Below are 26773 nucleotides of genomic sequence, written 5' to 3'. Positions count from 1 at the left end.
ATTTAAAGCATCCTTGAATAACCACACTCAGAAGTAAGCACTGGGCGGCTGACAGAGATGTGCGACTTTCAGTTGTAAGACGAATTCATTTTGAGGATTTAATGTACAGCATCGTGACAATAGTTAATAATACTATGTTGTATACTGGAATACTGGAATTCACTAAGAGTAGATCTTATGTATTCTCATCTCTTTCTCACACACAGACACACACACACAGTGTACTCTGAGGTGAGGGATGTGTTAATTAGCTTGATTGTGGTAAAAAGTTTACAATGCATGTGGATATAAAACCATCAGGTTTTACAATTGAAATATATACTTTTTCACTACTATTCTTCAACAACACTTAGAAAACAAACATTATTCACAGATAATGAGATAATAATATTTCTATGCTATTTTCCCAAAAGCAAAAAAAAAAAAAGCCAACCAAAAATCTTCAGATTTCATACAAATATGCATCAAGATCTTCAATGGGCAGTTTTGTTTATTAATAGGGCATAGGGTGAGTGGGAGGAGGAGACTTCACAGGTACTATCCACCCAGTGAAAGAACAAGTCAGGCCAGCGCCGCGGCTCACTAGGCTAATCCTCCACCTTGCGGCGCTGGCACACCGGGTTCTAGTCCCGGTCTGGGCGCTGGATTCTGTCCCGGTTGCCCTCTTCCAGGCCAGCTCTCTGCTGTGGCCCGGGAAGGCAGTGGAGGATGGCCCAAGTGCTTGGGCCCTGCACCCCATGGGAGACCAGGAGAAGCACCTGGCTCCTGGCTTCGGATCAGCGCTGTGCGCCGGCCGTAGCGGCCATTGGAGGGTGAACCAACGGCAAAGGAACAAGTCAATTACTCGACTCCAGAGCCTGCCCAATTTTCTGATGAGACAGTGATGTGACAAGTTGATGCTGAGCTCTGTCCAAGTCATTCCTGAGATATACTGATTCAACAAATGCAGAAGCAAATCTGAAATAAATGAATTAAGAATTTAAACCGGGGCCAGCACTGTGGCACAGCAGATTAATGCCCTGGCCTGAAGTGCCGGCATCCCATATGGACACCAGTTTGAGACCCGGCTGCTCCTCTTCCAATCCAGCTCTCTGCTATGGCCAGGGAAAGCAGTAGAAGATGGCCCATGTCCTTGGGCCCCTGCACCTGCATGGGAGACCTGGAGGAAGCTCCTGGCTCCTGGCTTTGGATTGACACAGCTCCAGCCATTGCGGCCAATTGGGGAGTGAACCATTGGATGGAAGACCTTTCTCTCTCTCTGCCTCTCCTTTCTCTCTGTGTAACTCTGACTTGCAAGTAAATAAATAAATAAATAAAAAGAATTTAAACTGAAGGTCTTCAACTTTTCTTGTTGCAAAGCTAACACTACCTTTTTAAGTAATTTTATCACATTTTTTAAGAGGTATATTTCCTAAAATATCCATTATATGTTTACACAATTTGTGAGTGTTTTGTGTGCACATTTGAAATTATTTTATTTGCATGCAGTCTATATTTATTTACTTTTTTTCATATAAACCAAAGGCCTTCCACTTCTTATATATTATTTTATATTACATTATTTATATATATATATACACTGAAGAAAATGGTATGGACAGCAAATATGGTTTATAAGAAACTTAACTTTATAAGATTGAATCTTTACAATTCTGGGTTATAATAGATAATGTTATTTGATATGTTTTCCCAGTCATTCCATAAAAATACTCATGCAATCTCAAAAAAGAAAAACAAAGGTTTAAAATTTTACACTGAGTTTTAAATTGTGACTTTTGACTCATTCAAGCAGCTCTTACTGCAATAGTATTCTTTTAATTTCTTTCTTTGTTCTTTTTCTTCTTTGTAGGTAGTTTTTGGCCTCGTAAAAAAAGCTTGGCAGAGTTCCATACTTTCCAATATTTTGGAATAGTTTGAAAAGTACTGTAGCTACTTCCTCTTTAAATATTTTGTAGAATTCAGTAGTACACTCATAAGGTCCTATAATTTTTTTTGACGGGAGATTTTTAATCATTGCTTCAATCTCATTGCTTATTGATTTATTCAGATTTTCGATATCTTTTTGATTTAATCTTTTTAAAGTAAAGATTCATTTATTTATTTAGAATGTCAGAAAGAGAGGGGGATGGAGAGAGAGAGAGAAAGAGAGAGAGAGAGAGAGAGAGAGAGAGATCTTCCACCCATTGTGTCACTTCCCAGATGGCTACAACAGCCAGCACTGGGCCAGGCCAAAGCCAGGAGCCAGGAGCTTCCTCCAGGTCTCCCATGCAGGTGCAGGGGCCCAAATGCTGCTGATTTCCCCAGGCCATTAGCATGGAGTTGGATTGGAGGTGGAGCAGCCCGGACACAGACTGGAGCCCATATAGAATACCAGTGTTGCAGGTGGTGGCTTTGCCCACTACCCTACAACACTGGCCGCTTCTTGATTTGATCTTGATTGGTAGTATATATCCAGGAAATTATCACTTACTTTGAGCTTTTCCAATTTGTTAGCATATAGTTGTTCATTGTAGTTTTTTATGATCCTTTGTATTTATGTGGTATCCATTATTCTGTAATCTTACTTGAGTTGTCTCTCTCTCTCTCTGCCTCTCTCTCTCTCTCTTCATTTTGGCTGAAGTTTTGTCTATTGTTTATCTTCTCAAAAAACAACTTTTCATCTTGTTGATATTTTATATTTTATTATTTTACTTTTATTTATCTATGCCCTGATTCTGATTATTTGTCACCTGCTAATTTGGAGTTGTTTGGTTCTTATTTTTCTAAGTACTTGAGATGCATCATTATTTTTAGTGTAAGCACCTATAACCATAAACTTTATTCTTATTTCTGACTTTGCTGTGTCCCAGTGATTTTGATAAGTTGTGTTTTCATTTTCATTTGTTTGAAGAAATTTTTAAATTTTCTTTCTAATTTCTTTTAGTCATTCAGTAGCATGTTTAATCTACATGTATTTATAAATTGGTTTTATCCCTTTGTAGTCTGAGAAGGTACATGGTGTAATTTCAGTCTTTTTAAATTGACAGAGACTGATTAATATGTCCACAGAATAAATGTGGCATAGACACAATTTACAAGACATATTAATAAAATGAATAACAATGTGCATCCCTATGGTTATATTTCCCATTTCCACGCCCCACCCTCTACGCCAATCATTATTCTGGGTTTTGTGTTTGCCTTCATCCCCGTAATTTTAATTTTATTAAACACATACACAGTCCTGAATACCGTATTGTTTATTGTTCATCTCTTTAAGAATGTTACCCTACTGTGCTCTGGGATTTGCTTTTCTTTCACTCATTTTATCCTGAGAGATTTTTCTTGCAAGAAATGACTCGCAGAGTTTGGTTGCAGGCCCAAATCACAGTTTATTTACCACTCTTCTGCTGATGAACATTTGGGATCTACCAGGTTTTTGGTTTTATGAACTGGTGCTTTTTGAATATTCTTTTACTTTTAGTGCACATGAATAAAACTTTTTCTAAAATAAGTGCTTAGGACAATTGCTGAATTGTAGAGTATGAACACCTTCAATTTTCATAGGAAATACCAATTTGTTTTTCTAATCAGTTACCTGCACATCCTCACCAGGATTTGGTATTATCACACTTCTTGATTTTTGTCATCTACAAGAGTAAAGTAGACTCTCCTTTAGTCTCTTAACTTGAATAATCCTGACTAAGGAGATTTGGACCTTTTCATGTTAACTATTCTTGTTTCCTCTTTTGAGAAATGTCTCCCCATTTTTCTATAACATTACTTGTCTAATTGATTTGTAGAAATCTCAAATATATCCTAAATATTAGCTATTTGTTGTATTGTAAATACATCTTCTAGACTGTTGTTTATACTTTTTTAAAAAAGGATTTATTTGAAAGTCAGCATTAGAGATAAGTAGGTAGATAAACAGATAGCTAGATAATTTTCCATCTGCTGGCTCACTCACCAAAGGCCACAATGGTCAGAGGTGAGCCAGGCTAAAACCAGGAGTCAGGAGCTTCATCCGGGTCTTATGTGGTGGGCCTCCCTCTGCTACTTTCCCAGGCACATTAGCAGGGAACTGGATTGGAAGTGCAGCAGTAGGGTCTGTAACCAGTGCCCATGTGGGATGCCACCATCCAGGCGGTGGCTTTACTCACTATGCCACAATGCAGGCCCTGTAGTTTATCTTTTCTGAAAATAGTTATTATATCTTCCAATTAGTATGAAATCTTAACTTTAATATAAATTGTCAGTCCTAAAGGAAATTCTTCATGCCTCTGTGATTATTGGGTTTTCCCATGATGATGTCTTCCTATTTTCCCCCTAAATTTTAGTTTTGTATCTCATAGTCAAAGCCTTAATCTACGTGGAAATTGTTTTCACATGTGTTTTGAGATTGGAATCCCATTTCATTTTTTCCCACATGGGTACCCAGTTATCTCGGAGCTATTTATTGAATAGCGTTCCTTTCCGCGTTATTGAATGTACTCCCTGTATCACATAATAAATGTCTGAGCAAACATGTGACTGATTCTGGCTATCTGTTGTTTCAGTGGACAAGTTATCCATTATGGCACCATGCCACTCTTAAAATTAGCGTCACAGTAAATCTGAATAATTATGAGGCAAGTCCTCACATCTTATTCTTTTGTTTCAGAAACATCTGTTTTCTTGGTTATTTACTCTGCTCATAAATTTTAGAATCAACTTGTCAAAGTTTTCCAAAAAAAATTCTAGATACATGGTGAAAATGACACTAAACCATTAGCTAAATTTGGGTGATATTGAATCCTTATAATTTATCTCATTAGTTTATTATATCTTTCAGAAGAATTTTATAATTTGCTGCATAAAAGATTTGCATGATTTTGTTAGTATTGTTCTTAGGTATAAATATATTTTGTTCCTAATATAAATGATAGCATTTAAAAACTCTGATTTTATTTGGTGCCAATAAAGAGCAATATAATAGTATTTTATTATTGCTCATATTACCAGCCACTTGATGAAATTCTTATTTTTAATAGCCTGCAAATTTGTAAGGGAGTTTGTGTGTTTTAACAATTATATAATTTGAGAATAATGATAGTTGTTTCTATCTTCTAAGTTTGCATGACATTTATTTCATCTTTTTGCCTTCCTGTGCTGGCTAGAATTTCCAGTACCATTTTTAATGGTGTAGTATTATATGACAGCTAGTTCAGGGGGTTAAAAGGAATTCATTATAATGTTTCATCATTAACAATGATGTTTCCTTTGGTCTTTTCCTGGAAACTTCTTATCAGGTTAAAGAAGTTCTCTTTAATTACTTGTTTGCTAAAATTTTTTTCTCATTTAGAGTGCTGCGTTTTATAAAACTCTTGTTTTGCATAGATTTATTCTTCTTATGTGGCAGTTGATATTTGTAGATTTTTAAACATTAAGTGGTTCTTCAGATTCCCCAGAAAAACACTTCTTGGTCATTCATGAATCATTTCTTTTTTTCCACAACTGTTGGGCTTGATGTACTTTAGATTCATGAATGATATGGGTCCAACTTTGCTTTCTCATGCAATCTTTGTCTGAATTTGGTGCAAGATTTTGTTGACTTCAAAGAAAAGGTTGAAGAATGGGCATTTCGCCTAATGGTTAAGATGCATATTTCCTACATCAGAGTGCCTGAGTTTGATTCCTGGCTCCAGTTCCTGACTCCAGCTTCCTGCTAATGCGATTCCTGGGAGGCAGCAGGGAAGGCTCAAATGATTCAGTTCCTGCCACACCTGTGGGAAACAAGGAGTCGTTCCCAGCTCCTGGCTCTAGCACCATTCTCAGACACAGGCATCTGGGGATGAAGCCTCAGATGGGAGCTCTCTGTGTGTCTCTGTCTCTCAGATGAATACATAAAAGAATTAGGAAGTTCTTATCTTTCCTCATTTTCAATTATATTGATACATGTATATAAGGTAAAAACCAATAGTTACCTTGAAAGCTTTGTCTAATTTATCTGTAAGACTAGTTTGGTCTAATATTTACTATGTGCATATTTTAACTACTGACTCAAATACTGGTATATTTTTAGAGGTTTTCTCCAGTTTTGAGTAAGTGATATAAGTGCTATATTTCTAAGAATCGCTCATTTTGCAAGTGTTTTCGGTAATATAGTGTTATTATTTTCTTATTCTCTTATAGCTGAAGTTCTGTTGTCCTTTAACATCTTGTGATTTGTTGGTTGGTTGTTTTCTCTCCTTTTTCTTGAGCAATCTCTAGAGGTTTGTCTTTTGGCTTGGTTTATCCTTGTTGAGTTACTTATTTCTGTTATTAAAGAGACCCTACTTTTAATTTCTCCTTTTTCTGAGTTTGTTTTCAAATCCTGGATGATTGAGGCAGGTGCTGCCGGGCAGCAGGTTAAGCTGCTGTGTACAACGCTGGCATCCCGTATGGGAGTCCTGGCTGCTCCACTTCTGATCCGGCTCCCTGCTAATGCTCCTGGGAAAGCAGCAGGAGATTGCCCAAGTGCTTGGGCGCCTGAACCCATGTGGGAGACCCAGAAGAAGCTCCTGCATCATGGCTTTAGCCTGACCCAGCCCTGGCCCAAATGGTGTCTTAACTGCTGTGGCAAATGCCTGCCCCTGTTACTTTATTTTAATTGTACACTATCCTAAGAATATAGTCTTACAAAATAATTTTCAAATTACCTAATACCTGATTTTGACCTCACTTAGGGTTAATTCTTATAAATGCTTCATGTCTATATTAATGTACATTCTCCAGTTGTCAAATGCAGAAGTCAACTTGTTGCTTCTTTATCTCTACTAGTTTTTGATGGATCTGTTAGTAATTGAATGAAATGTGTTGAAATTTATCTTCTTTCTTTTTGTTCCATATATACTTTGCTCTCTATATTTTGAGATGAATTTTCCCCCATGTTAATCTGCATATAGATTGGTTAGATTTTCTTAATTATTATGTAATGATTTTTTTCCTGATCTTTTACAGTAATTTCGTGTTAAAGTCAATTTTCTCTGGTGTTAACCTAGCTACCCAGTGGTTTTTTGTTTGATACTGTTATCTTTGTGTATCTCAGGTGGCCCCCAGTAATTCCCTGTTCTGATAATCATGGCATTTAATGATCTCTTCTCCCCATGAGTTAAGCTGACCAGCCCAATCAGTAAGGTTACATAAATGGTACTGTTTGGGTTTGGGCCCAGGATATAAAAGACACCTTGGATTTTTGGCTCAAAGGAAAGCCAGATGTCCCGTTGTGAGGATACCAGGCCTGTGGAAAGGTACTTCAGTTCCAGTCAAGCTCTGGGACAGCTGGAGTCCCAGGCCACAACTTGACTGTGATGTCTCAGCAGACTGGGAAAAATCATTCCGTTAAGCTCCTTCTGAGTTCCTCAACTACAGGAAAATGTATAGAAGAAGTAATGTTTGTTTCAATACATTAATTTTTAAGATAATTCGGCATGCAGAGAGAGAGACAGAAAGGATACAATGCTATTGTCTCATTTTACCTGCACCTGAGTTTTTGTATTTGGGGTACATAAATAGCAGATGGCTGTGTACTCTTTTGTTTTTTTAAATTTTATTTCTTTGAGAAGCTGAGAGACAGAGAGGAAGAGTGCTCCCTTCTGCTGGTTCATTACTCAAGTGCCCACAGCTGCTGGGGCTGGGCCGGGTCCAAAGCTGGGAGCTAGGGACTCAATCCAGATCTCTCCTAGGGGTTGCAGGAAGCCAATTTACTTGAGCTATCACTGTACTTCCTGCATTGGCAGGAAGCGGGAGTCCAGAGGCAGAGTTCAGAACTGAACCCACTTACTCCAGTGTGGGTATTTTAACCACTAGGCTAAATACCTGCTCCCCACCTGTATTTTACAGCTGTGTTTTAAAATTTAAGAGGAAATAATGAGACAATGTCCTTATTATTCTCTGCAGACAGTATTTTAAGATAACATATATATATATATATATGTATTTGTGATTTTATTTCACTGCTATTTTTTCTTATAGGTCAGATGATCCCTTTATGATAATTTTCCTTCTTGCTGCAATACATCTAGAAATTTCTTGAGTAAAGAATTGCTAGAGGTAAGTCTGTCTTTGTTTATCTGAAAATGACTCTACTCTTGCTTCTGCAAAATAATTTTTTATTATAAATATTTTTATTATAGTTACATTAGCTCAGCATTTTCTATCAGTCTGAGTTTCAGTCTTTATTGAGTGATGGGTCTTTTTTTTTTCTTAAAGCGTTTACGAGCCTCTCTTTGATTTTGGTATTTTGCCAACTTTGTAAAACCCATCAAAGTGTGGATTTCTTTTCTTTTCTTTTTTTTTTTTTTTTTTTTTTTTTTTTTTTTTTTTTTTGCTGCCAGGGTCATTATGCTCCCTGAGTTTGTGAATTCACATTTTCATTTACTTTACAACTTTTCTGCCACTGTCTCTTCACATATTTCCTCCTCTGTCAGCTATCTGAACCCTCTTCCCTTTGGATTCCAACTACACAAGTCTTAGAGCTACTCATCCTTTCTTCAATGTATTTTAACTTTGTTTTCACATCTTCTTTTTTTGTTGTTGTTTTTGGTCCTTTATCAGCACATTTGGGTGATCTAATCAGATATATATATATATTCAGTTCAGTAATTATTTCTTTAGCTGTGTATAAAAAGTTGTTTAACTGGTTTGTAGAAGTCTGTAATTCAAAAATCGCGTTGTTTTAAAGAATTATTTATTTACTTGAATGTGTGAAATGGAGAGAGGAGAGATAGGTAGAGAAAGAGAACCCACTGGTTCGCTCCCCAAATGTCCATAACAGCCAGGGCTGAGCCCAGCTGAGCCAGGAGTCTGGAGTTCTATTGGTCCTCTCTCGTGGCCAGCAGGGGCCAGGACGTGGAGGGTCATCTGTTGTCTTCCCAGGCACATTAGGAGAAAGCTGAGTTGCAAGTGGAAGAGACAGGACACAAATCTGCACTCTGCTGTGGGATTCAGACACCCCAAGAGGTGATTTAACCCACTGCACCACAACGCCAGTCCCAAATTGTATTTTTAATTAAGATATTTCATCTTTTTAATTTTAATATCTTTTTGCCCACTACTGATGGTCAAGTGTTGCTTATCATATTTGCGGTTTTTTATTTAATTTTCTTAAGCCTGTGCATACTGTTGGTGTGCACATCAATTGGGAATTACAGTTGCAGATGGAATTAGGATTGCTAATCATCAGAGAGGGGGATTATCCTGAATTATCCAAGCAGGAATAATAGGGTTAGAAGGACCATTAAAAATGGGAAAGGGAGGCAGAGGAAACAGGCCAGAGAAAGAGATGTTATAATGAAAGTGGATCCGGGAGATATAATATTTCTGGATCCAAAGACTGTAGTTAGTCCCAAAAACCTGGAAAAGGCAAGGAATAGACTCGCCTCCAGGGGTTCCAGAAGAGAACATGGCCCTGTTGACACCGTAGTTTCAGGAGAACTCTAGGATGATAAATTCCTGTTGTTTCAGGCCACTAAGTTTGTGGTCATTTGTTATAGCAGCAACAGACAACTAATACATAGCTACCGCAGTTGGCTCTCTGCTCCCGTGGATTCAACCAACCAAGGATTGAAAACATCCAGGTAAGAAAATACTGCACACGTTGCATCTGTTCTAAACATGTGAAGACTTTTCTTCCTTGTCATTTTCCCCTAAACAATACAGTCTAGCAACTATGTGCATAGCCTCTGCACCATGTGAAGTGTTATGAGTCATCTACAGATGGCTTAAGGTACATTGGAGGAGATGGGTGTTTAGCTTAGAAGTTAAAGACCCCAGTTAAGGTGCTGGCATCCCACATCTGAAAATGTAGGTTTGATACCCAGCTGTGGCTCCTGACTCCAGCTTCCTGCTAATTCAGATCCTAGGAGGCAGCAGTGTGGTTTGGGTAACTGGCCTCCTTCCACATGTATGGAGGACCTGGATTGAGTTCCTGGATCCCAGCTTCAGCCCTGGCCCATTCCTGGTCTCTTTGTGTGTTTGGGAAGTTGACCAGCAGAGCTCCCAGATGGGAACTTCCTCTCTCTCTTGCTATCAAATAAATAAATAAGTAAATAACGATTTTAAAAGGCGTATGTAAGGATGTGCATAGGTTAAGTGCAAACATTATACAGTTTTGTACTTGGGATTTGAACATCTGCGTATTTGCTCCATTTGGGAGTCCTGGACCCCTTTCTCCCAGAAATCAGGGACAGCTCTAGGTAGTCTATGCCTGAGCATTTCAGTGCCTGAATCCTTAGGATCGAAGAGAAATGTTTCCCAGATCTGCTGGCTGTACTCCTGGCTTGTCTTCTCTCAGGCTTGGTGGTCACTTTATTTTCAGGTTATATTTTTTTATCGTAATTCCTAGGAATTCCACAGACCTAATTGGGAATCTGTTGACTGAGAGGAAATTGGCATCTCCATTTACCCAGAGAACTTGGGGAAATCCTCTGGAAAATTCATTTTTTATTTGCAGATACTGTTATCAAATGTTTAATGCAAAGGAGAAATGATCAACAGAAAATTCATTTAAAAAAAGGAAATCAATGTTGTATCTTTCTGTACCTGTTTTCCCATTGTTATAGTCAGAGGTTAAAAACAAAACCTTTTTCCTTTTCAATCAAAATATTCATGTAAATGAGATTCTGGGATATAATCGTTGTCTATAATGTACTTAGGTATGTCAGAAGGAAGCTTGAATGAGTTGGAAAGTGAAAAAGTTTTGTCCTGGGGCATGCGCTGTGGCATAGCAGGTAAAGCCATCTCCTGCAGTGCCGGCAGCCCATATGGGCACTGGTTCTTCTTGGCTGCTCCACTTCCTATCCACCTCCTTGTCAATGTGCCTGGGAAAGCAGCAGAGGATGACCCAAGAGCCTGGGCCCCTGCACCCACGTGGGAGACCCAGAAGAAGGTCCTGGCTCCTGGCTTTGGACCAGACCACCACCAACCCTTTAGGCCATTTGGGGAGTAAACCAGCAGATGGAATACCTTTCTCTCTCTCTCTCTGTGTGTGTGTGTGTGAGTGTGTGTGTCCGTCTCTTTGTAACTCTGCCTTTCAAATAAAATAAATAATTTTTAAGAAAGTTTTGTCCTTGTATGTAGCTGACTGAGGGAGCTTGTCAAGGCTTCAGATTCTAGTTCAGGCTTAACTCTGCAGGACTTGGTTGTCTGAGGTTTAGACACTTTGTATTCAACTCAGTGTGGTCATTTTCACCTATATCTCGGAGTTAGAGAATGGAAAGCAGAAACATGAAACTGAATTCCAGAGAGTGATTTTGATTTTTGCCATTACAAACTTGGGTGAGAGACATGGAAGGAAAGACTTCAGAACCAATGAGAGAAATCGATTTTGTATTAGCTATGCCTTCCATCCCTGGTTCTTTGTATGTCTTATCTTCATGAGTAAAGTGGAACGACTTGTGCTTCAAATCAACCAATTTTATGACTGAATCTTGAGTGTCAGTCTGTTTCATTGCCCTGAGGGAAACATTCCAAAGCTGTGAGCAAACTCTTATGCTGTCTACTGCTAATGGTGGGCATTTCTGGGATATAACTTGCACGTTTATGCATTAGAATTTATTTTGTTTATTGTAAAGCACCTGAATTGACATTTAGGAACTAAAATCACCCTGTCCACCCCCCCCCTTTATTTTGAGATTCAAATATGATGTTTAATTTGAGGCCAGTGTTGTGGTTTGGTGGGTGGGGCCGTGGCCTATGACACCAGTGTCCCATATGGGAGCTGATTTGTGTCTCTGATGCTCTATTTCCAATCCAGCTACCTCCTAATGCACCTGAGAAAGCAGTGAAGGATGGCCCAAGTCCTTGGGCCCCTGCACCCATATGGGAGACCCTGAAGAAGTTCCAGGCTCCTGGCTTTGAGCTGCCCAGCCTGGGCTGTTGCCACCTTTTGGGAAGTGAACCAGCAGATGGAAGACCTCTTTGCCTCTGTTTCTCCTTCTCTCTTTGTAGCTCTGCATTTCAAATAAATAAATGAATCTTTTAAAAATGTGATGTTTAACTTGCCCCTATTTTCTTGCTTTTTAAAGATTTATTTATTTGAGAGTCAGAGTTACACAAAGAAGGAGAGGCAGAGAGAGAGAAGTCCTCCATCTGCTGGTTCACTCCACAAATGGCTGTGTTAGGGTCTAAAAAAAAGCCCACCGCCCGAGGAACGACTCCAAGAGACTTTTTCTCTCATGCAACCAGCAAAGGGTTAAATTTATTGATCCAACATGTTGGGGCCCTCTGACAAGGACAGAGGAGCAGTGAGGAATTACAGCATAGGGTTTATAAAGGCAAAAACCGCAAAATCGGGAGGGGGGAGAGAATACACGGTTGCTAAGCGGTTGCTAAAATCTTACAATCAGCAATTATGATTTTAAGACATAGACAAATCACATCTTCATTATTAGCCCAGGTAACCCAGGTGCAACCTTTCTACTTTTAAGCTTGAGCAATCATGCTAGGGGGCTTTTGTGCGTTGCTAAGGGTGATGTAGTGCACTGCTATTGTCCGACTATCTGAGATCATAGTTTCAGACCAGAGTCTCACGGTGGGGGGGGTACTTTCCCAGAATGCAGTCTCAAGTGCTCCAAAATGGAGTCCCTACTGTCAAGGTGCTACTTCATTCCCCACTTCCTGTTGGCACAATCTCTAATCCTAGAGATTGTCAGTTTTATAATTTTGGAGAGTGGCATACTGTTGCCTAATTACCATAAGTTTAACGTTGCCAATTTGTTCCCTAAAAAAGGTTACAAGTCTATTTAAAATGCAAGGTCCAATGGTAACAATTAGGAGCAGAATGATCAGGGGACCTGCTAGGGAGGAGAGTAGCGTAGTCAGCCAGGGGGATTTGGTAAACCACGACTCAAACCATCCTTGTTGCTGAGTTTTTTCCCACTGTCTTTTTTCAAGGCGTTTTCTGAGCTTGGCCATGCTATCACGTACTACCCCAGTTTTATCTGCATAAAAACAACATTCTTCTTTTAATGCCACACACAAACCTCCCTCCTTCATAAAAATGAGATCCAGACCCCTTCTATTTTGCAACACCACCTCTGAAAGTGAAGTTAGAGATTGCTCCAAAGCTGATATTGAATTTTCTAAATCTTTTATGTCTCGAGTTATGGCTGCTCTTAACTGTGAGAGATGTTGCTCTCCAGTTACCAGGGCTGCAGTTCCTGTTCCTATTCCAGCTGCCGTTGCAACACCTAGGAGGACTGCCAAAGACACAGACAGTGGTTCCCTTTTAACTCGGAGCTGTTTGTTTTCTATTGCATCTTCAAAAGAATTAGCTTCATGATAAAGTATTCTAGGTAATAAGTGTACCATTATACAATAATTTTTACCTTGATTAAACACAGACACAGAAATACAGGGTGTTATGCCAGTGTTGCAGGCCCACCATGCACCTTCCTGCGGAGCCCAATATTCTGAGAGGGAAGAATTTAGCATTACTGTCTGATTACATAGAGCTCCGATAACAGTGGAAGGAGATGTGCTAATACACAGCCCATGCCCTGAGACTGCTGGCAGGGTGAGTTTATGCACCCCCCCCCCCAGTCACAAGAGGTAGAATTTACAGGCCTTAGGGATCCATTAAATGCAATTCCCTCATAGTAAGGTGGAGCAGCCGACAAGCACAACCAACATGACTGGACTCCCCCTTGGGTATAATTAAGGGCAGCAAATGCTCCCTCGATCAACTTAAACAATGGGGGAGCGTTTCCTGTATCCAAGGGTTTTGGTCGTAGGGCTGAGGTTATGGGCAGAGGTGAAAGTTCTGGTTGGGGCCCCTGGGAAGGAGGTGCTTTGGTTTTAGGTCTTGGGGCAGTTTCAATTGGTCTAGGTTTAATCTCTGGGTTAGGCCCCACTGCTATTGGGACAGTAGTTCTAGTTAGCCTAATAGTAAACCAGAAACCAAAATCGGTTCCTGAGACATAATATCTGAGTCCCCAAGTCCTTCCTTTTACCCATTCCGTTAGGGTAGTTAACCTTCGCCCTTTACTAGTGAAGGTAATGTTAAGGGGGAGACAATAGGTCGTTGACCGACATGACCCAGGCTTTGGCTTTATTAGACACTCAAAGTGTCCCTCAGGGGTATAATTACGTTGTACTGTAATCCAATCCCAATTAGAGGTGGGCTCCCAGTAAACTTGTCCTGTAGTCTCACAGCCCCATGCTTTACAATATAAAGATTCTAGCCCTCCACATTGCCTTTCCTGTTGTTTAGTTCTTCCATCTTTGGGACACACATAAAAGTCAAGTTGTCGCAACATACACTTTTTGACCGAGTTCCCACATCCGGGTCCCCATTCATCAAAAAGCCGGGGAATCGGGACACTATCAAGATCTATATCCCAGGTATCCATTCCTGCTATCAATCGGCATACATCTGGGTGTAGTGGGGGCCACCACGTTCCGGGCGTATGGACCCCACTAAGAGACCAGACTACTTGCCCCATGGGATTAACAACCTCCCAGGTTAACGACTGGGGTTCATGGGGATTACCGCATATCAGAGGAAGGATCCACAGTCCCATTACCCACACGGCGAATTTTAATTTTGAGGGGGTTGTCAGTCTTTTCCAATTTCCATTCCGTTCCTGGTGGCGATGCAGGCTTGAGATGAGATGCATGAATCCAGCTGGTGATACCATCCACTTTCACAGCCGTTGGTGTTGTAAGGAGCACCACGTAGGGGCCTTTCCAACGTGGCTCCAGATTTTGGGCACGATGTCTTCTCACGTAGACAGAGTCCCCAACCTGGAAGCGATGCGGCACAGTCTCTTCTCCTGGTTGGTAATTAGTAGTCAGTTGTCGCCAGACAAACTTCTGTATGTCCTCCAGGGCTTTTAACCTAACAATCAGAGGGGTACAAGGCAAAGTCTGGGTACTTATAGTAGAATCAAGATGTTTAATAGGGGGAGAGGTACCATACAATATTTCAAAAGGTGTGAGGTTAAACATAGAAGAGGAGGGAGTGTTTCTAGCCCTAAACAGGGCATAAGGTAGGAGCATAGTCCAATCCTTTAAGCCAGTCTCCAAGGCCAATTTAGTCAAAGTTTCCTTAATTGTCCTATTCATTCTCTCTACCTGCCCTGAACTTTGGGGTCGGTAAGCACAATGCAATCTCCATGTAATCCCCAGTATCCTGGCCAACCCCTGACTCACCTGGGCCACGAACGCCGGTCCATTATCAGACCCAATTACCTGTGGCAGTCCAAACCGAGGGAAAATTTCTTCCATTATCTTTTTAGCCACGACTAAAGCGGTTTCATTCCGGGTGGGGTAGGCCTCTACCCATCCCGAGAAGGTGTCAACAAAGACCAGAAGGTATCGATATCCACACCTGGCCGGTTTAATCTCAGTAAAGTCCACTTCCCAAAATTGTCCTGGTCTATCACCTCTTAACCTTTTTCCGTCGGATGTTTGAGCCGGATGGGCATTTACCGCTTGGCATGCTTTGCAGTTCTTGGCAACCTGTTCTGCCAGACGCTTATTGTCAGAAGGGGACAAAGAAAAAGGTTGATCTCGCAACAAACTCTGTAATTTTTGTGTTCCCAGGTGGGTAAACTGGTGGACCTGTTGCAAATAAGAGGTGGCCCGCTGTTCCAGAGAGTCTGTCTCAGGTTCCAATGGGGGGCCGTTACCTACTTCTGCTAGGAGGATATTAGCCCCCGGATCCTGCAGAGCAACCGCTCTGGCCTCCTCATCTGCCTTCTGATTTCCTAGGGCCACCGGGTCAGTTCCCTTTTGATGACTTGGGCAATGAATTATTGCCAGTTTAGAGGGTAGCAGGACGGCAGCCAGAAGGCGGAGGATTTCAGCCTTATGTTTTATTTCCTTTCCTGCTGAAGTTAACAGCCCTCTTTGTTGATATATTGCCCCGTGCACATGAGCCGTGGCGAAAGCATAGCGGCTGTCAGTATAGATATTTGCTTTCTTTCCTTTGGCCAGTTCCAATGCTTTCGTTAGTGCGATTAGCTCAGCCTTTTGGGCTGAAGTCCCTTCTGGTAGGCTGGCTGACCAAATGGTGCCCGTGGCACTAACTACTGCCGCCCCGGCCCGCCGCTTACCGTCTAGCAGAAAGCTGCTCCCATCCGTGAACCATGTTACCTCCGGGTTAAGCAGGGGCTGGTCCATCAGGTCTCGGCGGACGCCAGCCTCCTCGGCTAGGATATCTTGACAGGTGTGAAGGATGGGCTCAGCGGCTTCGTCCGGGAGCAGGGTGGCGGGGTTTAGGGCAGTTGGAAGACCGAAAGTAACCCGATCCTTATCCAAGAGAATGCTTTGATAATGTGTAATGCGGGCATTTGAGAGCCACCTATCGGGTGGTTGCCTTATAACACTTTCTAAAGAATGCGGAGCCACAACAGTCAACTTTTGTCCCAGAGTCAATTTGTCCGCATCCTTAGTCAACAGGGCCGCCGCAGCAATGGCTTTTAGGCATCGGGGCCACCCACTCGCCACAGAGTCCAGGCGTTTAGATAAATAAGCGACTGGTCGCTTCCAGGGTCCCAGAGTCTGAGTTAGGACCCCTCTAGCCACCCCCTTTCGTTCTTCAATGTAAAGGGTAAACGGCTTTTCAACATCCGGCAGGGCTAGAGCAGGGGCCGAAAGCAGTGCCCGTTTGATGTCATCAAAGGCCTGCTGTTGTTCAGATCCCCATACAAAGTCCTTGTCCCCTTTGAGCAGAGGGTAGAGTGGGGAGGCTAGTGAAGCAAATCCCGGTATCCATAGCCTGCAAAAGCCAGCCGTTCCCAGAAATTCCCGGAGTTGTTTTCGGGTTGTGGGGACAGGGATCTGAGTCACAGTCTTTTTACGCGCTTCCGTTAACCAGCGCTTCCCATCCTTGAGGGCATACCCTAAGAAAATGACTTCTCTGCGGCACAATTGGGCTTTCTTGGCTGAGGCCCTATATCCCAGTCGGGCCAGCTCTTGCAACAATATCTGTGTCCCGTACTTACAGCTTTCCTGTGTTTCCGCAGCCAGGAGCAGATCGTCAACATATTGTAGCAGCGTTATCTCTGGATGGTTACTCCGGAAGTGGCTTAGGTCCTGGTGAAGTGCCTCATCAAATATGGTGGGCGAATTTTTAAAGCCCTGCGGCAGCCGTGTCCAGGTTAATTGCCCTGAAATTCCTTCCTCAGGATCCAGCCACTCAAAGGCAAACAACGGCTGGCTGTCCTTATGCAGTTGTAGACAAAAGAAAGCATCTTTTAAATCCAACACAGAGTACCAGGTGCGGTCAGGGCTGAGTGTGCTCAACAAATTATAGGGGTTAGGCACAGTAGGGTGAATATCTTGAACCCTACTGTTTACCTCCCTTAAGTCCTGTACTGGGCGATAGTCTTGCGTTCCGGGCTTTTTGACTGGTAGCAGAGGTGTATTCCAGGCTGAGTGACAAGGCTTTAGGACCCCCAGGGCAAGTAGTTTTTTTATATGAGGTCTGATTCCCTCCCTTGCCTCTTTGCTGATAGGATATTGCCTCACCCGGATTGGGACTGCACTGGTTCTGAGAGTGACTACTACCGGAGGCTGATGCACAGCCAGTCCTAGCCCTGCTGTCTCCGCCCAGGAGTCTGGATGAGCAGTGAGCCAGAACTGGATCTCTGATTCCTGTCCTCCTTTCGGCCTTTCATAGAGACGATATTCATCTTCCACAGACATAGATAACACAGTGGCCACAGGGCCGCTCACTAATGGATTCAAAAACTCCACCCTGGGCCCGACAGGTTCAAAAGTTATCCGAGCTTTTAGTTTGGTTAGCAAGTCTCTTCCCATCAAGGGAGCAGGGCAATTAGGAATTACTAGAAAGGAATGTTGAACTTTCCCCCGTCCCAAGTCCATAGTTCGCTTTGTGGTCCATGCCCGGTACTGGCTGCCATTTGCTCCTTGTACTAAAGATCTCTTGCTGGAGAGGGGACCTAGGGGTTTCTGCAAAACCGAATAAACTGCTCCTGTGTCTACTTCAAAGTTGATGGGAGTCCCCTCCACACTAAAGTTTACCCTGAGCTCGGGGAGGGGATCCGAGCCCCGTCGCCCCTAGTCATCTTTCTCCAGGGTTAAAGTCGTGGTCTGAAGTTGAGTCGACCTTCGCTTGGGATTTTTAGGGCAATCTCTTGCCCAGTGCCCCTTATCCTTGCAATAGGCACATTGGTCTGGGTCTAGGGGTGGACAACGTCGTGGTCCTGTGTTATTTTCCTTCCTGTTCCCTTTCTTACGGGCCCCCGAATTGTCTACTATTGTAGCTAAAATTTTGGTTAAGTCTCGGTTTCGCTTTTTATCCCTTTTTTGCTCTTTTTCTTCCTCGGTTTCTCGCTTATAAAACACTTTATCTGCCTCCTTGACTAAATCCCGTAGGGTCAGATCCTGCAGCCCTTCTAAACGCTGCAGTTTGCGGCGTATGTCTGGAGCAGACTGGCCAATGAAGGCCATAGTTACTGACGCCCGCTGCTCCTCAGACTGAGGGTCAAATGGAGTATATCTTCGGTATGCTTCCATCAATCTTTCTAGAAAAACCGAGGGAGATTCATCAGGTCCCTGCATAATTTCCCTTACCTTGGCTAAGTTAGTGGGCCTCCGTGCTGCTGCACGGAGCCCCGCTACTAGAGACTGGCGATAGGTGGACAGATGCTCCCTACCTGTTTGCGTATTAGGATCCCAGTTAGGTCGGCGCAGGGGAAAGAAATCGTCAATTATATTTTGGAGCTGAGTCGGCCTCCCATCTTGCCCAGGGACATTCTTCCTGGCTTCCAGGAGGATCCGATCCCTTTCTTCAGTGGTAAAAAGGGTGTTTAACAATTGTTGACAATCGTCCCATGTCGGCTGATGAGAGAACATTAACGATTCGACAAGACCTGTAAGACGCGAGGGGTCTTCAGAGAAAGGGGGATTGTTATTTTTCCAGTTATAGAGATCTGAAGATGAAAATGGCCAATACTGTAATGCTGGCATTTCTCCCCCCTGCCCATCATCCACTACAGGCCCGTACAGTCGGAGGGGGAGAGTCACAGCCACTTTTCGGCTCCGAGTCCCCTGGGCAGGTCCTCCCTCCCCGGGGCATGACAATGTCGGGGAGGATGGGGACGAGACAGAGGAGGGAGGGGAAGCAGGAGACGACAGTGAGCTGCCCGGCTCAGCCGGCAAGAGTGGAGAGACAGGGAGATTTAACCGAGCAGGCGGGTAAGGAGGGGGAGAGTCAAAAACAGTCAAATCCTGAGATTCTGGCAGCACTGGTGGTGACGGCGATGGTGCTGCCGGTGGTGACAATATCTTGGCAGGCAGCACGATAGCCGGCGTGGAAGCCTGCGAGGTAGGGACAGGCAGGAGGAAAGGTCTTACCCAATTAGGTGGATTTTCACACAAGTCCTGCCAGACCATTATGTAAGGTTGTTGGTCTGGGTGACCATGACGGCCGGGTTGGAAAACAGCCTCTTTCACTCGGTGAATGAGTGGTAAATGGAATGAGCCCTCTGGTGGCCAATCTACTCTGAGGGCTGGCCATTCAGAGGCACAGAAGGTCTGCCACTTCGTCTTCTTGACTGACAAAGAAAAATTATGTGCCCGGCCGCTTACCTCCGACCAATGATTCAAAGTTAGAGACAAAGGTGTAGACACAGTCTGGCCCATGTTAGCAGACAACACAATGTACACAAACAGACAAACAGCGTAGAGAAGCAGCATACAACGACCACACAAATGCCTACCAAACGGGAGCCATCACGGCGTCCCAAAAATGCTTAACAAATACAAAAGACTAACGAGCTCGATCAAATACCAAAGTTTCGGCAGTACAAACAAAATGTGAGTCTCTGCAGTCTATTTCCCTACTGCAGGCAACCCACCAAACAGGAAACACTGGGCGTCCCCAGTTCTCCCTTTCTCCCGGGGCGTCCCCCGGGATGTGGTCTGTGGCTCCGGAGCACGTCTGCCCGCCACAGTCGGGTGGAGCTCTCGCTCGAGCCCGACAACCACGCTGCCGATTACAAACAAATAACAAACCTTACCAAACAACAAATCAAAGTGTACACGTTCAATCAAAACAATAGGCGCCTTACTCACCCCGAGAGATATCCGTTGGAAGCGTCCACAGGCAGCAGTCAGATCTCGCTGGGGCCTCCAAATGTTAGGGTCTAAAAAAAAGCCCACCGCCCGAGGAACGACTCCAAGAGACTTTTTCTCTCATGCAACCAGCAAAGGGTTAAATTTATTGATCCAACATGTTGGGGCCCTCTGACAAGGACAGAGGAGCAGTGAGGAATTACAGCATAGGGTTTATAAAGGCAAAAACCGCAAAATCGGGAGGGGGGAGAGAATACACGGTTGCTAAGCGGTTGCTAAAATCTTACAATCAGCAATTATGATTTTAAGACATAGACAAATCACATCTTCATTATTAGCCCAGGTAACCCAGGTGCAACCTTTCTACTTTTAAGCTTGAGCAATCATGCTAGGGGGCTTTTGTGCGTTGCTAAGGGTGATGTAGTGCACTGCTATTGTCCGACTATCTGAGATCATAGTTTCAGACCAGAGTCTCACGGTGGGGGGGGTACTTTCCCAGAATGCAGTCTCAAGTGCTCCAAAATGGAGTCCCTACTGTCAAGGTGCTACTTCAGCTGCAATGGCCAGAGCCAGCCCGATCCAAAACCAGGAGCCAGGAGCTTCATCAGGGTCTCCCATGTGGGTGCAGGGGCCCAAGCACTTAGGCCATTCTCTGCTGCTTTCCCAGGCCATGGCAGAGAGCTGGATTGGAAGTGGAGCAGCCAGAACCCGAATCAGTGCCCAAATGGGATGCTGGCACTGCAGGCGGCGGCTTTACCCACTACACCACAGCGCTGGCCCTGCCTCTACTTCCTTAATCACAACACAGGCATGCATGACAGCCCTTTCAGCAACTGAGTGACAGTCAGGGCACCAAGTGCACACAGAGTCCTGCTATGCATGTGTCAGTGTCAGATGGATTGTGTTTCAGAAGTCCCATGCAGACTCCTGGGTTGATAGTTCTGAGCACATCCTGCCTGCCTTGTAGCAGTAGGAATGCCTTCTTCAGGAGTCCTGAAGTCCCCTGAATCTGATTAGGCAGTAATGAAATGCACTAACTTTTATATAACAGGACTTCAAGAGGGCAGGCACATTTCCAGGATGGTTGACTCAGCATTCCCCATAGGCCATCAAAGTCCCAAGTTGTTTTCACCTCTTGTGCCCGACACTCTCCCTTTTCGCTTCTTTCTAACATGCAGGGGAGCTGTTCACAACTATTGCAAGGGTCACTCCTGGACATGAAATTGTCACGAGGAAGGAGAAACACATGGCTGACTCTTAGAACACAAGGAAGATTTCTTCGAAGTCAGACATCTTCTCATACCAGCAGGATGGTGCAGGCTGGCCACCCTCAGTAAGTCAGTGACAAGGAGACCAGGGCCACCCTCTCATTGGTCCATCCTGCCCTTAGAGCGGAGGGTGGGGTCAGGCTCCACTGCTGGAATGTGCCATTAGGACAGAAAGAAGGAAGGAATTGATCTTCGGTAACGAAACAGGTGCCAACCACATCACTCATCTAATTTATTTCTTTAGATTTCAGATTGTTAAAGGGAACCCATGTAATCTCAAAATTAAACTCTCCAATGGACATTCTTAGTGAAAATCTTGAAATGGGTAATGCCTGAGTGCTAACTCGTTTGCTAAGTGATTGACAGGGAGTTCTTAGGGCTGTAAAGAAGGTGCATTGGTCACCCCAAAGATTTCACAATGAATCAAATCATGGGCATAAAACACCTCAAATACATCAGCACTCCTGGGTGTTATTTTCATTTTCTAGGCAACTGTTCAGATACTACTGGAAAAAAAAAAAACTTATTTTCTCAAGGAGAGGTTAATTCTTCAAGAGGAGAGATTAGGCAGCCATTTTTAAAGGCGTAGAGGCATTTTTTTTCAGGTCATTAACATTTTGCAAAAGCAAGCTTAGAAAATGTGTCCTAAAATGCCAAATAGCTGAACTTTAACAAAGATAAAGTGAGAAAGTCAAGGTAAAGGCTAAAGAATACATACGTCCAAACAATGCAATTATGCAGAACCTTTAAAATAACATTTTAAAGAATACAAAGGACATAGAGAAAGATTGTGATGTAGTGTTAATTGGAAAGAAGTATACAAACAGAATGCCTATTATGATCCAATCAGTAAACTAACGATACGGAAACCTTTATTTTTTTCTAGATATTTTATGCTTTCCAAAGTCCGAACAGTTGTTATATCGTATTGTTAACATATGTTCCCTGCCCTCCCTGTCAGAGAATTCTCCTTTTGCATCCCATGTCTGAGGCAGGTGACCTGCTTTGATCAATGCAGTGCAAGCAAAGTGATCCCAGCCATGAGTACAGCAGAAGCTTGGGAACAACGGGTGGCTCCATCATCACTCCCCTCCTCTGCTCACAGCATAACCAGAGAGGAGCCATTCATCATTCTGGACTCCTGAATTAGGAACATATGTGGCAGTCCCGTGCTATGCAGGCAAGGAGTGACCCTGTGCTGCTAGAAGCCGCGGGCATGTGGGGACTGTTTATTACCTCAGCATAACTCAGCAAATGCTGCCTAATTGAGCAGCTCATGTGATTTGTGTTTCAATTCAGAAAAATAAGAAGTAATATAAAAATCACTCTATAAAATATAAGGTTTGTTTAAAATCATATCATAAACAGTTTCAGGAGGAGCACATATATATGCCATTGCACTCTGCGGCTTGAGGAAAGTAAGAAAAAAAAAAGGATTTGTTCTGTGTCCCCGCATGCTTCTGTGGTACAATGTCAAGAGCAGTATCCTTTCTCTTGTGAAAAAAAAAATTTTTTTTTATTATTCCTTGGGAAGGGGGTGTGGAGGAAGGGAGAGGGAAAAATCCTATCCAAACCTCAGATGCTTGCAATGACTGGGGCTCAGCCAGAGCCAAAACCAGGAGCCCAGAACTCAATCCAGGTCTCCCACATGGGGGACAGGGACCCAGCTACTTGAGCCACTACAGCTGCCTCTCAGGTCTGTATTAGCAGGAAGCTGGAGTCAGCACCCTGAGCTGGCATCAGACCCACACCCTCCAATGAGGAATGTGGGTGCCTCAACTGCTGGGCTAAATGTCTGCCCCCATTCTCCTTCCTGTTTGCTGTTAGCATCCTTGTTATTCTGGTTCTACTCTTCCTTAGGAATGCTTCTGCTCTCTACAGCCAACTACCAATAATTAGAAAAAGTCTAGGTCACTGCCACATTTTTTCTTCACTTCTCGTTTCTCCCTATCATCTCCTACAAACTTCAGTCTCTGACCATGAAGGTCATTGATAATGTCCTTCCTGTCAAGTCAGATGATGCTACTTAGAGCTCATCTTCTTACCTCCCTTTGCCCTTGACTCAGGTGTCCTTACTGAACTTTTATACATGGTGGTCTCTGGGGCACTGACGTGTCTGTCTCTCATATGCCCTGGGACACTCCTTACTCTCTGTTCAGCCAGGATTGCCTGACTGTCCCTTGCCTATGCATATATGTGCCTAAGCTTCTGTCTTTACCCTTGTTTTTCTTATTTTCTCTAAGATGTCAGATATACCTTCATTTCCTGAGATGTATGGAGGAGTGTGCAGTGTTTAATCGATTTTACTGGGAAACAGTGGCATAGCCATTGGTACCCAAATCCCTGTCAAGACTGTATTGCATCTCTGATATTAGTATAATGTTACACTACAAGAATTCGACCTGTCTTCATCCATTAGAAAAAAAATCTTGCCGTGGGTGAATTCATTCTGAAAATTGTCCCATGAGTATTTTCATATCTAATCTTATTTCCTGGGGCCTCTTCAGGTATAATATATAATCACTGTATTTCATAAACAAAGCATACTTGACAATAAGAAATATTACTGATTTTGGCAACATTTAATAAGTTATGTAACTTGGATTCCAAATATGAGTTCCTGGACTGTTATGTTCATGTTAGAAAAGGAGCCAGAGTCTAAACGAAGAATTTATAAAGCCAGAAGCAGCAGTGCTGTGCTGGGAGTTTACTTTCTGTGCAGCAAGAAAATTGTTTTACCCAAGTTGATTGGAAATTCATTAATAATTTTTCCCATTTTAAGCATTTTTGAAGACATAAAATTCTTACCCACAGTTAAAAAAATTTATATTCTCCTTGAATTCAAGTATTGTAACCATCTAGCTTCACATTCGACACTGTCCTGGAGAGATGAAACATGTCATGTTTTTAAAGATCTCTAGAGAAAAAGATTGTAGCGCTTCCTCTTGGTGACTTGTTCCTATGACTAAATCCCCTCAGGAAACGATTTCTCGTCTAACCTGAGTATTTCACAATATGCTTCAATGTTGCCTTTGCTGCATCCTCATTAAAAAATCTGTAAAAGGACTCTCGAAACTGAAAAATGATTTTTTAAATCACTCCTTGCCAGTGTTCTTTAATGTACCTCAAGTCTCTTCATAAAAATAAATAAGCTGGAAAGCATCCTAAATGCTTTCCAGTTAAGGTGCCTGTGTAATCATCAGTGTTTAAAAAATGTTATATAAAGTAACATTTCTTAACTTAGAGTTCTGCAGTTCTGAATATCCTATATTGTTTCTATTTCAAAAGGAAGAGACTTCACAAAGATCATGGAAAATTAAATTAAAAGAGAAATTGATTTTTGTGCTGACCTTTTTGAACTCCATGCATCCAAGGGGTCTTCAAAAACTTGTGGTAAATGCATAGTATGAAAAATGCATGAATTTAAAAATTAAACCAAAATAAACTTATCTTTCAGTCCAGTTTTTCCATGGACTTTTTGAAGTATCTTCATATATACTATCATAAAACACATGCATTTGCTTAGCCTTCAGAGTGCTTTTAAACAAATAAACCATCTTTCAATTTTACGTTAAAATTGTTAAAACAAAAAGATGGTCTATGATTTTTTTTTTCTGTTGCTGTTAATTCTTTTCAACTTCCTGACTTCTGTGGCTGCTGTTACCCTTAGGCAGGATTATCACAGTGTAACATAAATAAGAGATTAACTTTTACAGTCACTCTCCATTCACCATAAAACTCCTTGACCTACTCAGATCCAGTAGGGTCAGCGTTTTCTTTGGCCAGCTTGGATCTTTGGCTTTGGTGCTGCGGGGCTCACGCCATGGAATACCGTCAGCACAAGGGATATCCTTTGGAAAACAAGGAGAACTTGCCCTCTCTTTTTGCATACAAATGTAGGGAAACTCTTGTTTCTCAATTCATTAATGTCACTAGAGTCTAAATACTTTTTATGGACAAAGAAAAGTCCTGGTAATTAACTATTGTATTGTAATCATAATCAAGATTTGCTGAGTACTTTCTGTGCCAGGTAGCACATAGACTGCACAAAAGACAGCCTCTGCTGACCAGTTTTCTGCCAGCCCTGTGTCTTGGGCCTTAACAGTTTGCCTCTCTGTGCCAGAGACTTTTGATTAATTAGGAAAATTCAACAAGCATTTATGAAAACATCTCCCCAAGTAATTTAGACACAAGCTAGTGTTTTCCTGTTAGATTTCCAGTAAACAAAAGGATATTGGTTGATTGTTGGAGGGAGTTGATTGTAACCTTTTGGCTCTAACTAATGAGGCCATGTCTTAATTCTATTTAATGGTTTAGAATTCCAAAGCTATGGAGTCTGGTAGGGAAGCAGAGGAAGTAAACACACGAAAAAACAAGGAAGGAGACCCATTGAGCCCCAAATGGCTTCCTTTCCCCTGCACTAATTTGCAGGTGGACTAAATCTACAGCCCCTCTTCATGACAAACAGGCAGCTGAGTAAGTTTTAGCTGTCCCCATGCTGTCTTTTAGCCCGGAAGCTGATCGTACATGTGCACAACTGAATCCCCAAGGGGAGCGGCGACCAGGGACTTTGCACTACACATGGAGAGGAATTACTGAGAAGTTGATCGAGTCGGATGTTTTCAGTTACAGCTGTAGCTGGAGGTAATGGTTTCCCCACAGGAAAGCTCAGGGATCCGTGGGCCTTGGTGCTCTGCTCCCTGACAGGAAAGGAACTGTTTATGACTGCAGCCCATGCCACCTGCTCAGCTATCAAGTGCACATTTGTTCTCTTGGGAACACAGGGTGGGGTCGTTACTAGAAACAGGGCTAAGAGCCAGCAGTGCTCCACTTCCAAATTCTGGCTGACTCCTACAGTGACCTCTGTCTGGTCCCCTCAATAAAACCAACCACTGCTTATTTAAAACTGGAGCCAGATAGGCAGTGCCTTGGGAAATAGCCACACTTCACTGGGATTTCTTTGGCACCGAAGGCACTCAAAATTACCCTTGTCATCAACAAATATTTATTGGGCATCTTCTATTAACATGCAATCAATGAGTCAAAGACACGTACCATGTCTGCGTTTACAGGATATGCTTCTAAAAGATGAGTGCATTAGAAAGGGATTATTTTTTATTGTTTTGTGAAGCATGGTTTTTTAAAAGTATTTATGTAAATTAATCCATGGAGCCAAGATTCCTGTAATTGAATTCATCCCATAGTAGCTGATTATTTGGTGTTGTCTATGCTCCATAAAATTAATTTTAAAGACAAACGTTAGTGACAAAACAGTTCACAAAATCCCCTCCACACAAAGAATCAGAAGGGTTATATACAAAATAAATTATTTTTTATTGTTTTTATTAAAACAGAGTGAAAGGACTCTGTCCTCAGCACCCTATGTGTGCGTGGTTGGAACATTATGGGTATGTAATGACAAAATACTCTCTGTGTCCTCTACATGGGCGGCATCCCAT

The 26773-nt window shown here is 42.6% G+C and overlaps 1 protein-coding gene and 1 long non-coding RNA gene across 3 annotated transcripts; one reads left to right on the top strand and one right to left on the bottom strand.

Moving 5' to 3' along the window:
• The first annotated feature begins 7609 nt into the window (after window positions 1-7609).
• On the top strand, window positions 7610-11967 carry LOC149124911 (uncharacterized). 2 transcript variants are annotated; one of them, XR_016212522.1, is made up of 4 exons: window positions 7610-7789; window positions 7975-8052; window positions 9498-9578; window positions 11756-11967. It is a non-coding gene; the product is annotated as an uncharacterized LOC149124911 (long non-coding RNA). The 2 variants fall into 2 exon arrangements; XR_016212521.1 differs by having other exon boundaries at window positions 9495-9578.
• Window positions 11968-12166: 199 nt separating this feature from the next.
• On the bottom strand, window positions 12167-19365 carry LOC138847836 (uncharacterized). Its single transcript, XM_089301754.1, is given in 2 exon segments — window positions 12167-14839; window positions 16059-19365. Coding segments are annotated over 2 exon segments (3312 nt in total). The 3' UTR covers window positions 12167-14834.
• Between the last annotated feature and the right edge of the window lie 7408 nt (window positions 19366-26773).

This window comes from Oryctolagus cuniculus, chromosome 8 (genome assembly GCF_051225735.1).
Source record: "Oryctolagus cuniculus isolate XC-2025 breed Fujian yellow rabbit chromosome 8, ASM5122573v1, whole genome shotgun sequence".
Classification (NCBI taxonomy): domain Eukaryota; kingdom Metazoa; phylum Chordata; class Mammalia; order Lagomorpha; family Leporidae; genus Oryctolagus; species Oryctolagus cuniculus.
This window is presented reverse-complemented; position numbering and strand designations above follow the sequence as displayed.